Source organism: Berghia stephanieae, chromosome 2 (genome assembly GCF_034508935.2).
Source record: "Berghia stephanieae isolate SIO BIC M18660-M18661 chromosome 2, UCSD_Bste_1.3, whole genome shotgun sequence".
NCBI classification, from domain to species: domain Eukaryota; kingdom Metazoa; phylum Mollusca; class Gastropoda; order Nudibranchia; family Aeolidiidae; genus Berghia; species Berghia stephanieae.
Genome location: NC_088361.1, coordinates 43,588,795 through 43,603,595, shown reverse-complemented (window position 1 = coordinate 43,603,595; position 14,801 = coordinate 43,588,795). Strand labels below are relative to the sequence as shown.

Here is a 14,801-nt window from a genome sequence, read left to right as displayed (position 1 = left end):
TACTGGACTAGGTGCCTATTAATAAAATAAACACTGGTTGAATATGGAGAGAAAATTCATGATCAACTGGTAATGGGATTGGGGGGTAACCAGCGACTACTCATAAGTAGACGATGGGGATAACCATTAACATCTCCACAACCCACAAGCGACAGAGGCGCTGGACGCAGGGGAGAACATGGTGAATCGAGATCAAAGAGAAAAAGCCGCCGGCTCTTGGGTTGTGGAAATGGTTGTTGGGGGGGGGGGGGGGGGGGCACAGACTACTAGGAGCTGTGTTATCTATGGGGGGGGGGGGGGGGAGTGTGTGTGTGTGTGTGTGTGATTATTCTGTTTTTAATGACTTAGAGATACTCATCAGTGTGTGTGTGTGTTTACGAAGACCGAATTGTCACGGGAAGCACTTCAGACTCGGGGTCCGAATTGCCTTTTCCTATTTTTAAAGTTTGAAATAATGAATAATCATCAAAATTTTTCTTAATATTATCATGAAACTTACTTCTGGTTCTCTATTTACTTTGAATCAATTTTGGGTGATGGAATAGATATGCAAGGGGTGTTAACTTAAAAAACCATACTAGGTGAACAAAACGGACATGCTTACACAAATGTATGAAAATAAAATCGACTTGTTCCAGTCTCTCCTAACCAATCGATTGACCAATAAGAATATTGATATTCTTCTGAATGTGACAGATGTTGTATTTTGATGTGATCAAATTTAGGGCCAAAGCAGAGAATGTTTGAAATTGAGACTTCCTACTCTACAGGCTTTTTGCTGATTCATCATTTGTCACTTATCAGAGATTTGGCATCTGAATTAACTGGACAAAATGTTATAATCAGATTTTAAGATTATTGAAAATTATTAGGTCAATGTCTGTCATTTTTAAAAAAATGTTTTTGTAAAAATAAAGAAAAGGATTAAAAACTATTAAAAAACTCCGAATTACATTTTTTGGGATTGTGTCTCTATTCCAGATCTTGAAAGATTTCGAATATTAGTTTTGTCAGATACTGGTACGACCCAATCAATGACAATACAGTTTTCCATGGAGGATGCAGCCCAAGTATCATATGAGGACCAAGCACTACAGCTTTTGTATTTAGGGTGCCTATATCCCTTGGATGGGAGGAAATCTCGAAGGCCAAGATTCCTGTGCCAAAACTTTTCACATGATTCTAGGTAGGCAATCTTATTTTCAAAAGAAAATGATGATTGTATCAAATGGATTTTGATTATTTTATTCCAGATCCATTGAATACTACATCTATTCCTTTAATAACAGATGTGTAAGTTTAAAAAGTCAATGCGTTTATCCTTCCTGGAATTTACATGGGTGAAAGTTCGCCGGCATATGCCGGAATTCTGTTTTTTTAGTAATTATAATAATCACCTACCGGCATTTCGACTCCTCTGCCGGCTTTATCATTATTACACCATCCTGTTTAGACACTTTCAAAGGTGACAGACACGTGTCACTTTTCTGTCATACATTTGTTTGTTGACAGTGGTCACATTTTGTACTAAATTTATCTTTTCATTTGGTTACTAAACGCTGGTTTTCACTAACTATGATCTTTCACACCACTTTTGAAGATTTGCATTGAATTATGCATATAAGCTTATTTTATACTTCAAATGGTCTCAGATCTCATTTAAGCTTCTAATTCTTGTTAAATAGAACTTGTCAAGTGAAAATAAAATAGAACCAACATCTTTGACAATGAAGCCTTCAATCAAGGACTGTATTGCCAATAAACATAGATGGGTTATTTACCTTTATAATAAAATTTAAAATATTTTGTTTGTTTAAACTTATATTTTTTTTCTTTAATATTTTGTATATTTTGTCTATTTTAAAAATTATTATTATTAAATGGGGAACTGTAAGAACGCTGTAGGTTCAAAAATATGCATTAAGATTATTTTGGGGGTATTTAACTTGTATCTTACATTTGTGGGCATTATATTTGAACCAAAAAATAGTAGTAGGAGTAGTAGTAGTCATCACTGATACAACCACCACCATAGCATTGACACTGCCACAACTATCATCATCATTATCACCACGACCACTAGAGCATCATCTCTACCACAACCTACATCAACACTAGCATCAAAACAAGTACCATGGTTGGGCTCTCTTGATCACTTTTTTGGAGGTGTTTCGAATCGTAATAGCCCTTGTTATTGCAATTCCTGAGCCTTGTGTTTAAATGATGAATATAATTTATTTTGCTTTGGGTTTGGTGTTAGCCTTTATAAAAAAAATTTTTTCAATCATGCGGACTAAATGCTTTATTTATTTTTTTTTTGCTAAGAAAAAACAAACTTTTAGGACCATAGAATTAAATACAATTTTTACTCTAGGAAGGTTGGCACTCAACCGATGAGTCACGGATCGCAAAAAAATTAAATAAGAATCTTTTTCAGGCAAACTGGCCTCACCAGTCTGTTTTTCAGGCAAATTGATTCCCGCTAACTTTCACCCATGCTGTATTCCTGGTACTGGTGAGCTCATCTATTCTCTTAAAATACCACCTAGATGGCAAATATTCTCTCTACTTTTTTTCCAAATACTTTTGGATCTGGATATTTAAGTTGCAAAGGGGCACAGAGTGCTCATCGCTGCAACATTACAATGAAAAACTACCACACGTGTAATGCTCTGAAGGACTCCACAATTATTGTTTTCTCCTATTTGACTTTGACATTGTGGTTCCTTTAACAAATTGCATTCATTTTAAGTAGTTTTGTTTAAGTTTGTATGTTTGTGAATGGGTGTAAATGTGTGTGTGTTTGTGTGTGCGTGTTACTTTTAATTCACCTGAATAGACTCCACACATCCAAAAAAAAATATAAATCATAATTTCTGACACATTTGAATTGGTTGTGGCTATTTTGAAGCGGTTTGACTGTATTTTTATTTTTATATATTCATGAAAGTATTTCTTTTTTTCCATTTCAGCCATCCAATCCAAATACAGAGTGATAATGTAGGGATTCCATTTTGTGGTAAATCAGTTTCTAAGGAGAAATTGGATGCTCTTCAAAACGAACTGAAAAGCATATTTTACTTCAGGCAGTGTTCAGTATGTGGAATATCTGGGAATCCTGCACTTTTTGATGAATGGTAATGTAATATTAACCTCTAACAGTGTCGGATATTGTGGTTTTAAAGTTTTCAAGAGCCCTTCATAGGATTTGAGACACGCATATGATACATGTCAAAAAAGTTAAACCCTTTTGAGTTTTTAAATTTAAAAAAAAAGTGAATTCATGTTTTAAAAGTATATAACATTGCAACAATTCCAAAGGCTGCCCAATTTATATAATATTTACCCGTAGTAGCATTTAAATATATAGAATCTTGAAGGTTCTAAAGAGAAATTCAAGCAATTGCATTTAAAACTGCCTAATTTTTAATAGAAGTTTACAGAATTTTTAACTCATAAATGGCAGAAGTCTGTAAGAGTAAATAAACATACTTTTAAAACATTGTTTTTTATAGTGGATGATTCTCTACAAGGTTACTTGATTAAAATAAATAATGACAGTTTTATTTCATTCTATCTTTGTGTTCCAGCAACAAATGTGGTGCTGTGCTGTATTGTAGTGAGAGGTGTAAAAGAGAAGACTTGGAGGAATCACATAGAGACTGGTGTCCACAGTTTAAAGAGTTCATGGCCAAAGAGACTGAACTTGCTGATCTGCCCTTTGACTTTGCAGGAGGTAGCTCAGGATACATAATTAAAATCGTGCAAGTTACATAATGTGGTTAATACTAAATACTGCTCTGCTAAAAAAAATGGTTCGTAGTGTAGTCCATCAAACTGGGTTGTCCAAACATTACCATTGTAATGTGATCTCCAGCTAAAGAAATTATTTCACTGAACATGGTGATAGTCTTTAAATAAAGTAAAAGTGGGCATTTGATATCGTCTTTAGCAATGCTAAAAATCCAGGTTTTAGCTGAGTCCCGTTATATCCATGTATACGGAATTTAAAGGAAAGCAATACAAGCAATACTGAGGGAAGTAAAAAATACAGACAAGGAACACATTTCGAGTTACCTCCCTAAGTAAATGAATCAGACGACGTGACTGTGACCTCCATTCCTGTAACCACCCCCATACCATACCTCACCTCTTCTTCCACTTCAGGACACAAGATGGGTTGGAACAATGAAATGGTTAATTCTACCGTTCTCCTTTCCAACTGCGCCACTGACAAACACTAAGTGCACTTCAAAACTGAATTAGCGCACTGTCATAGCATCAGGCTTCACAAAGAGCTCATCACCATCTCACTATTCATTGGGCATAGTTACCTAACCACATCCCTCACTCTATGCCTAAGTGTATCAAGATGTCAATAGGTCAGTCACATGACTCTCACTAGCCTTTTGTTGCATCATCGTGGATGGAAACAACGATAGTACACACAATAATTTGCCCACAACCACCCCATCTCCATTCCCTATAAGTTATGTGTGCCGTGTGTGCTTTTCTCTTTTCTTCTTGAGTACGTAGCTTTTCTCAACTGGGTACTAAACTTGCAACTCACACCCCTGTTGTAGCCATGTTCCAAGAAATATTTCCCTGTTAGAGCCATGTGTGATTTATATGAATTATATAGGCCGTTGAACGGGGATTTAAAAATTTCCCATTGTAGCCGAGCTTCCATTGCAACTGAGGCTGTTGTACGCGAGCTGTACTCTATACAATATAAATGGATATAATGGTACCAAAGGCAGTCCTCTCTCCATATGCGATATTGTGTAAATTGTTTAACAAAATTTCACAAAATATTTAAAGGATCACGCTGTGTTTTCACAAGCCCATTACTGTTAATATAACTCACTCAATTAAGATGTTTAAAAATAGACTTTGAAACCAGAGGGTGGTAAAGAAAATGGCAATTGTCCATGATGTCTCTTTCATATTTCTTATTATCTGTATAGCTTAGATTAAATGTATGACATGACTTATGTGAGCTGTGATTCTATTTTTCATGTTTTAACTTTTATCTCTCGTAATATATCTCATCTTTCATTTATCTCACTCTAGTTACTTAAGAAACAATCAAACAATAAAATATGCCCGACAAATTCGAATGAGGAACTGTCTCAACTGGAGTTAACTTATGTGATTGATAATGCAATGCAACTGTGGACAAGTTCTTAACTTATTTACTCTGTTAACAGAAAGGCTGTTGAAAAGAAGCAATAAATCACATATGTTTTGATATTGTATATATCAATTTAATTTGAATTATCCTGATTAATATATAGTTTGGTTTCAATTAATTTGTTTGCCAATCTTGATTGTGTTTTTATCCAGATAAATGTAATATCAAATTCGGCTAAGTTCGTTTTAACCAAATAAAGCACCTTTCCCGGATATTAGCCAGTATTATGCATTACCTCAAATTTCGTCAAACTTTGAATTTATTTGAGAGGTTACAGAGATCATGTGAATATATTTAAAAGATACTTTTCATTCTAACAAAAACCTCTAAATATTAGGTGTCTGAGCATTGTTTCTCTTTGATATGATTATAATGAGAAGAATTAAGCTTCTGGTGTTAATAGTGTAATATTCAGAGTATGGGTTTCATTTTGTTTGTATTATTTTTTTTTCAAATTAAACTATACATTCAATGCCACTGCATTACTAGAAAGACTTTTTTTTGCTTTATTTGAAATTTATTTATTTATTGAGACCGCTGGACTCTTCTAAATATTAGTTACCTTATTATTTTTTAAATCCTTAAAAATCTCTTAAAATTGTGCACTGTGTACATGATGAGTTATTCCATTATTGATAAAATTATTTATTTATTTTAAAAAGATGATAATCTTTAAGATATTATCTAAGGATGTTTTTACTTTTTTTTTCTCACGTCTTATGTATTTCAAGAGACTACAGGAAGAGATTTCCATGAGCTAATGATGAAAGATTTTCTTAACAAATGTGGAATTGATGGACCGGCTCTCGGGCTATTAAAATATGAACACCCTGAAAATGAATCTGTCTGTAGCAAGAGTTCAGACAATCAAAGTTATCAAGGTAATACTAATGATTTTCACTTCTTATAATACAAGTACTATTTCACACAGTATTGTAGATGCTCCCAAAAACTAGAGGTGCCTAAATGAGCCATTAAGATGGAGAGAAAGATAAAGTGATTAAATGTGATTCATATATAAGGGAACAATACAAAATAAACGACGTTTTGGCCTTTGGCCTTTTTCTAATAAACACGAAATATGTATATATTAGATTGTCATAATAGTTGAAACATTATAGTTAAAAATGTGTGTGTGTATATATGTGTGTATGTGTATGTGCGTGCAAGGGAAGAGAAAGAGAGAGAGAGAGACAGATAGTAAACTTAGCTTTGAAATCCTTCTAGATTAAGTTGAAAGGCAAATTATGTAGTCAAGTTGGGTGTGAATAGAAAAATAAGTATTTTGTTAAAGTTCAATTTGGTGCTGATCAAAATTAAATATAGAAGCAGAGACGGGAATTCCTGATTTAAAAATAAATAAATATATGAAATGATAATAATAATAATAATAATAATAATAATAATAATAATAATAATAATAATAATACTAATGATAATACTAATGATAATAATAACAATAATAATAATAATAATAATAATAATAATAATAATAATAATATAATAATAATAATAATAATATTTAAAATAATAATAATAATAGTAAAAATAATAATAGTAAAAATAAAACTGATGATGATGATAATATTAATAACATAACATAACATATGGTAGAGTAGATTCAGGCTTACCGGCCACACAAGCCTTATCTGTGGTCGTCTCAGAGAATGGAAGACTGCTGGCCAGAAATAAGACCAATGCTGTATAGTGATGTTGTAAAATGTAATGCCCAAGTGGCCGGTTTCAGGTGAACCAGCCGATTTTGCACCTTAAGCAGTCTTATCCATGTTCTCCGTGCAAAATGTTATTCGTGACATTTTGGTACTACCGGACACTTATGGGTCCAACCGGCCACCCAACTTGGGCAAACTGGACACCCTTCACGGATGTTGAAAAACACTGTTTCCTTTTGTTTTTTTAATAGTTTTCAGTTCATAAACAGTTACAGCAGATCCATAGGCTCAGTTGGTAAAATATCTGCCGGGTCATTGGTCAATTTAGGGTTCGATTCCAGCATTCCAAGGACTTTGAAGGAAATAAATTGGCAGAATGTTTCCTTCACCCAAGACGACTGCCATATATTTTCATAAGTAGCTAGACTAGATCTAGACGTCTAGATAGATAAATAAACCCGTTTATGTTCATTTTTAACAGAGAAAGACAAAAATAATTTATTCAAAACAATTAATAGGGTACATAATCATAATGCAACATGTCACTTGCACAATGTTTTGTTATCGGAGCCGACTTGATAGGGGTGCTTGGAAGAAATGTCGGCAATGATGACTGAACCTCCAAGGTAGAAAGGGAAGCCAGTCTCGTCACAATTGAAGACGTTGCTGGGGGGGGACCTTGGTAATGTCAATGCCATTTGACATTAGCGATGTCCGCATGGTGTGGAACCACCCACGAATCATTCCTTATGATACCTGGGCGCGTTGTTCCCCAAGGGACATCGCTTTTCTCTCCCGCACCTCCCCCTTGTGTCTCTCCATGAATGCTTTGTACCAGTAATATCCTGGCTTGTTGTTTTTGAAGGGGGTCTCTCTGCCTTCAGCATTCATTATTCTCTGCACCTCCAGGCACAGCTGCTCCCTGTCCTTCCCTTCACCTGCCCTGGCACAGGCCACCATCCACTTGACTAGTTTCTTCTCCTCCTCTGCGGCCAACACTGTATGGACGGGGTATTTTCCAGCCATCTTGTCAATCAGGGTTGATTTCGGGACAGAGTAGGTCGCAGCGGCCTGGCAGAATGACAGATTTTTGGTGCGGATGGCATCAAGTGCAGCATCCACACTTTTCAGTATACTTTGATCGCGGCATCTTGGTGCCTGTAACAATTGAAAAAATTAACTTTATTTAGATATTTGAACTTCATTTTCATAGACTGGCTAGTCTAACAATGTAAATTTTCCTTTACAATGGTGAACATAATATAATTTTAGGGAGGCCTTCCGAAAGCTCCTACAACCCCAGTATTTTTTTATAATGTTCTAGTAGAGGGTTTGGGAGGGGGAAAAGTTTTATTTTTAAAGTTTCCCCCCTCCCAAACCCCCTACCAGAACATTATAAAAAAAAGTTTTCCCCCTCCCAAAACATTATAATACTGGTGGTGTAGACGCTTTCGGAAGGCCTCCCTAATTTTATAATAATAATAATTATCATAATAAACATAGACCGGTCAGCAGAAATACAAGGAAAGCATTGCAACAAATAATATTATAGACGTCTAGAATAATAATAAACAACTTAATCAACCCGGCCGGTTTCACCTGTATCGTTTAAATTTTCTTTGGTCAAACCGGCCACACACACCCCCCCCCCCCCCCCCACTGGAGCTAAAATGAAAACCGAACATCATCAGACGATCTAACCACAATCAAACGATCCTAAAATAGCATGTAGTGCAGTGGTTGAGCCGAAACTCCTTAATAAAGACGTATAAATAGCTCAAATAGCAACTTCCTTCCACACCTTGCAACCCATAACAAAGAACGGGATACTTACGTTTTGTGAGAAATATCTTGATGTAAACACGATTCTTTGACTTTTCCTAGATTGCACTCATTGAAACGGCGAGTAAAACGTCACACGAGACGTCTGCTTAGTTACTAGAAATATGCACCGGGAAAAAACAAAAAACAAAAGGAAATTAGACATGGAGTCGGGTAGCGTCCGGTTTGACCCGTGTCCAGTTTGACCTGAATCTACTCTATAGGGCGAAATAGGATAATAATAAGTTGAAAGGCAAATTATGTAGTCAAGTTAGGTGTGAATAAAAAACTAAGTATTCTGTTACAGTAAAATTTGGTGCTGATCAAAATTAAATATAGAAGCAGAGATGGGAATTCCTGATTAAAAAATAAATAAATAAATATATGAATTGATAATAAAATAATAATAATAATAATAATAATAATAATAATAATAATAATAATAATAATAATAATAATAATAATAATAATAATAATAATAATAATAATAATAATAATAATAAAAGTAGTAATAATAATAATAAATAATAATAATAATAATAATTATAATAATCATAATAATAATAATAATAATGATGATAATGATGAGGATGATGACGACGACGACGAAATGACGATGATGATGATTATTATTATAATGATGAAGATGATGATGATATAGCTGCTTACTTCCAGTTCTATGAAAATACCCATGATTCCTCCGGCTATACTGGAAAATCCACAGGTCATTATGGACTATAGGGAGGTAGGGACGAACCAGTAGTGGAGCTTCTGCCTTTCTACCCCCTACCCCCTCGATTTCTTATTCTTGATTTTCTTTAGTTTTTATCTCATTCTCTCTCTCTCTCTCTCTCTCTCTCTGTCTCTGTCTCTCTCTCTCTCTCTCTCTCTCTCTCTCTCTCTCTCTCTCTCTCTCTCTCTCTCTCTCTCTCTCTCTCTCTCTTCCCTTGCACACACACACACACACACACACACATATATATATATATATATATATATATATATATATTTATATATAGGCACGCACACGCACACTCACACACACTTATTTTTACCTATAATGTTTCAACTATTATGACAATCTAATATATATATATATATATATATATATATATATATATATATATATTACGTGTTTACTCGGAAAAGGCCAAAGGTCGAAACGTCGTTTGTTTTGTGTTTTCCTTTATATATGAGTCACATTTACTCACTTTATCTTTCTCTCCATCAGATGCTCCCACCAGTCTCCCCTTCTGTGTCAGGGAGGACATTTCTTGCTGTCATTCCATCCACCTGATCTGTAGTTCCCTTCCATTGAGCTTTTTGCCCTTGTACTGAATGAGCTATTAGGTTTTGCCTGGACCAACTCTTTCTCCAAGCGAAAACGAGCCAAAATCAAAGTGATATTCTTTTTTTTTTTTAATTCAGTAGAATGGACCAGCTGGACAAAGGCTGAGTATGAGTTGGAGTGTAGATGAGTCATTTAGGAATTTCAGCCTGGATACACTGAGAGAATTTTCCATGGGATCTATTTCGGTTTAGTTTTTGACCTGGTCTCTTTTTTTTTTCATGTATACTGAAGTCTTGATTGTAAATCTTCTGATAAAATCCTTCTATTAGACTTCTTATCTGATGACAAATCAGACATTTCCATAATATTTTGCCACGTATAATAATTTTACTTAATTTAAAAGCTGAAACGTTTTGAATACCATTCGACTTTATGCAATGATTTATATTTTGTTTTGATTCTTATCCTAATGTTTCAAATTATTATTAACATATTACTTGCTAGGGTCATTTGTGCATGATCTGAACTTAGTTTCCAATTACTCTCAAGAAGTTGTCTGTTCATATAGTGATCATGGTTTCTTTGTTAATTCAGAGAAATATGACTTTCATTGCATATATAAGATTTTTTATCAGTTCCAGCTGTTAAGATTTAAGTCTAGTGATGTTTTTATGGGTTTTTAAAAGATTACTAGTCACTTTCACAAACATATTAAGATTGCAAAATTATTATTGATTGACCTATAGGAACTTTAAATTTCCCATATCTACCTTTTTTTCCAAGAAATAACAGATAGACGATTTGACGGTTTCTCAAGTATTGAAGAAGATTCCACTTTACTTGAAAGTCATCCTCCACCTCTTGACAAACCTTTGAGCGGATGGAAGGATTATTATTCACTGAGAGGATTTCCTCAAAATTCCCTTATTTCTGTGCTGCTCCACTTCCCATTAACACTTTACTACATCATAAGCCAGCTTTTATCCAAAGATTGTGAGTTTTGAATGGAATTGTAAGCTTATTCTTTGACTTTTACAATCATTGTTTTCGTAAGCCAATTCATTTTAATTGCCAATATTGAATTTGTAAAGTGATGGCATTTCCTTTATAGGGCATCAACCCGATACTTTTAGAATATCTCGTTTTTAGACTTGTTTCATAACATATATTAAGGCTTTAAAAAACATTAAGTGTTTTGTTATTTGTTTGTTAGTTGTTTTGTTGTTGTTTTTTTAAAAATTCAATTTGCTTTTGTTTTTAGAAAAAAATTGTTTGTTTTTTTGTTGTTTTTTTAAATCTGACTCGAGCTCTAAAAAGGGTGAATAATGAATGAGTTTCAAGCTAGAGGAATAATGTAATAGTAATGGCTTTATTTGTTGCATTATCATTGTGAAAGCTACTTGTGTTTGGATTTTAATTCTTTATATTAAGTCTGAATAAGTTGTTCAGGCAACCATGTGGTCACTCTATTAATATGAAATCAATTAGATTATGAAGTCGTTATTTACCACTTTCCATACCATAGCCATTATGTTTAAGCTAGGCCTCAAGTTTTTGTTGGGTTTTTTATCATCAGTTGCCGAAACATTCTACAGGATGCAGCAATCTTATTATGTCTGTGTTCATGTGATCGGTGCAGAAGAAGAGGTGAAAATGTTTCATCCATTTTTGGTAAGTAGATATATTTCCTTTAAAATATCTTAGTTTTCATTAAATTAAGATCAGTAGAAAAGCCATACTTAAATTTAATTTGATTCCTCATTTCAAAAATAATATGGGATCCAGTCTTTCAATGAGAGGTCCCAGGTTTGAGAGTTTTTGCCAAGATGAAGGGCATTTAAATCGATTGGTATTTAAAGAACAAGTTTTCTGGTCAAATATTTAAATACATGTCTTTCTAGAGTTAACTGGTTAATTTTTCCTCTTTCTTGATGTCAGCCTTTAGTTGATTTAAAGTCGAATTACTTCTGTAACTGTTTATTTCATCGAAGATTTGGTAACAAAGACAAAGAAAAAATTTTTAAAAATGGCACCACCTTTGGGTGTTGACTTGTAATAAAAGTTAGTTCTTTTAACCAGCTCAATCATTCGAGTGTTAAAACCCCCTTACCACTACTGCTATTCATTTATTGTGTGATACTTTGTGCATTTCAGCCTTATGAATTATAAATCTAGTTTCATGAGAGCTTCGGTACCTACTATATTAACATTTGTTTTGTTCTTTTATTATTTGTTTTTAAAATGTTTTGTTGTTGTTGGGTTTTTTTTTGTTTTTCATTTGTTGTTTTTGTTTTTTAATTTTTGTCATTATTTATTTTTAGGAATGTGCACGTTTGCTTACTCCCGTCACCTTGGACATTCATCTCTTTGGTAACAATTTTGATGAGAGTTACCATGGCGAAAAGTTTAAAAAAGAAAACTTGAATTTTCATATCCATAAGGGACTCTATCACAAGACCAATCTTGATGGCATTCCTTCTCCCAGTCTTGCAGTTTGTGAGTAATGTTTTTAATTATTATGGGGTATGACAATGAAGTGAGAACAAGTTGTTTGTCTCTAGGCATTTTTACAGCACTCACAACACTTTAAGGTCATTTCAGTACCAGTAAAATAAAGAATGATAATGGTAGAATCTAAAGAGAATTTATCTTTAAGAGATCTCCACTTTTAAGTAGTCCTTCAGACTCATTAGGCCATGAAGCTGAACTTTATCCAGGTTTCCATAAATCAAAGTGATACTAAGCTGCTAGAAGCTGTGGACTGTAAAAAGTAATAAACAAAAATGAATATAACAGATTCAAATTAGAACAAAATACCAAACATGGAATATTTCGGACAAAAAGCCTTCTTCAACCAACAACAAAAAAAAAACAATAAAAACAAATACATTACTAAAAATTAGTCTGTACTTCCTCTCTGTAGAAGAAAAATCTTTGAATATAAACAAAAAGAAGCATTCGCTAGCTAAGAGTGCTATTGAGCGGATTATAAAATTTGTGCATAAAATTTGCTGGGTAAAAAAAGGGTAGAATAGAAATAGGTGTGAAATATATCTGTTTAATAAATCCGATAAAGCTGGGAAAATGATAATCCAGACGTATGACGAATGGACAGTGATCCTCTAGAAATGGAGTGATCATGAATGTAAGCTAATCTTTACAATATCTACTCCAACAATGAATGAAATAACACAAACCTAAGAAACTAAAGATGTAAGAAATACCACAGAGGTGATAGTCTAATGATATTCCAGTCTGGTGTTTAAACATCCAAGGGTTTTAATCAGATATGTTTCCTGTTGGCAGAATCAGGATAGTAGAGTCAAATTTTTTAAATTTTATTTTACGTTATGGCTTTAACCTGATATTTTTGTCTCTTTTTTTTTTCAGGTTTCAATGGTGGCATAGGGGCTTATACTTCTTACATAAAAACAATCAGGCTTCTTGTGAAAAGAAAAACGCCACTTTACTATACAGACTATGGTGAAGCTTGTATCATGTTCAGCACCAAGGCAATCATGAATAGTAAAGCTGGTATTTTATCTCCCCCACTTGTCAACCCATTTCGAAGTCCATTGCGTATGATGACATCAGACCAGAATTTACCACGTTATAGTAATGCTTTTGTAACCCATATCAAGCCATATTCAAACCCAAGTGAAAATGCACCTTTCTTGTGAGAATGGTGATTCTAAGCTGTTGGAAGCTGTGAACCGTGCGGCTATGTGGTCTTGTGGTATGACACTCGCCTTCGGATCAGAAGGTCCTGGGTTCAAGCCTTGCTCGGCGCATAGTTGTGTCCTTGGAAAAGGCTCTTAACTCACATTCTTTCACCGTACTCAGGTGTAAAATAATACCTGACTGTTAACAGCATTGTCTGTCTGGAAAAAAAATTGTATTATCGCCTAACAGGCGACATGTCTTGTCCTACATGTTAAGGGTTGCTGTTGGTCAAGGACCTCTTGTAAAGCACTTTGAACAATGTTTAGTGGATATTGCGCTATATAAAAGCTCAACTTTTTTTTTAAAGCTCAATTGTAAAAAGTAAAAAACAAAAATGAATATAACAGCTTCAAAAAAAATTTTAAAAATACCAAACACTGACCGTTTCAGGTTCACAACTTTTTTTTCTCTGCTGTCTATCCGAGTTATTGTTGACTGAAGGGTTTTGAGCCCAGAACATTCCGTGTATGGTATTTTGTTCTTTTTTTTAAGCTGTATTATTCATTTTTGTTTATTACTTTTTGTTAGGATAGGAGAAATTATATGCAATTTGAATTTGTTATGTTTTCTCATAAAAATAAATTCTCTCTTTGAGTAGACCAAGCTTGGATCTAACCTTTTTTTTTATTGACAGAAGCATTCTATTGCACAGTGCAGCTAATATCTAGCTCTTCATTTTTGCAGCTCAGGGGGACGATATGATATGTTTGTTATTGTTGTGTATCTTCTATTCACACAGAGATGTGTTATCAGAGTATTCTAGCATTATGAATTCTGAATTTGTTTGTTTCCAAGGGTTTTATGGCGCTTGTTTAGGTCATTTCAGCGCCAGTAAAAAGGAAGAAAATGGGATAGTCAAATATTCTAGATTTACAATTTAAAGCACACGAGAAAATTTAAGATAAAGGGCATAGTCAAATAGGGAACAGAAGTGGATTCCACTGCACACTATCGGTGTACTTCGTTTGAGATTACCTAAAAGTCTCATCCCTGCAAAAAAATATAACTACACAACAAAGAGATGATTTACAAGGAGAAAAAATATCATCACCCCAAACTATAACTATACATTTGACTATTTCCCTCCCAGCCAAGGATT

At 34.0% G+C, this 14,801-nt stretch overlaps 1 protein-coding gene across 3 annotated transcripts in view; it reads left to right on the top strand.

The window, feature by feature from the left end:
* LOC144964937 (zinc finger MYND domain-containing protein 15-like) overlaps positions 1 to 14,305 on the top strand; it is a 17,040-nt gene extending 2,735 nt beyond the window's left edge. For all 3 annotated transcript variants that reach the window (XM_078899738.1, XM_078899739.1, XM_078899737.1), the window contains exons 3-10: positions 982 to 1,186; positions 2,973 to 3,137; positions 3,591 to 3,736; positions 5,926 to 6,075; positions 10,763 to 10,972; positions 11,556 to 11,650; positions 12,301 to 12,475; positions 13,370 to 14,305. In XM_078899738.1, the coding sequence (XP_078755864.1) occupies positions 982 to 1,186; positions 2,973 to 3,137; positions 3,591 to 3,736; positions 5,926 to 6,075; positions 10,763 to 10,972; positions 11,556 to 11,650; positions 12,301 to 12,475; positions 13,370 to 13,659 (1,436 nt within the window). In that variant the 3' untranslated portion in view covers positions 13,660 to 14,305. The remainder of the gene's footprint in view (positions 1 to 981; positions 1,187 to 2,972; positions 3,138 to 3,590; positions 3,737 to 5,925; positions 6,076 to 10,762; positions 10,973 to 11,555; positions 11,651 to 12,300; positions 12,476 to 13,369) is intronic.
* Positions 14,306 to 14,801: the final 496 nt, after the last annotated feature.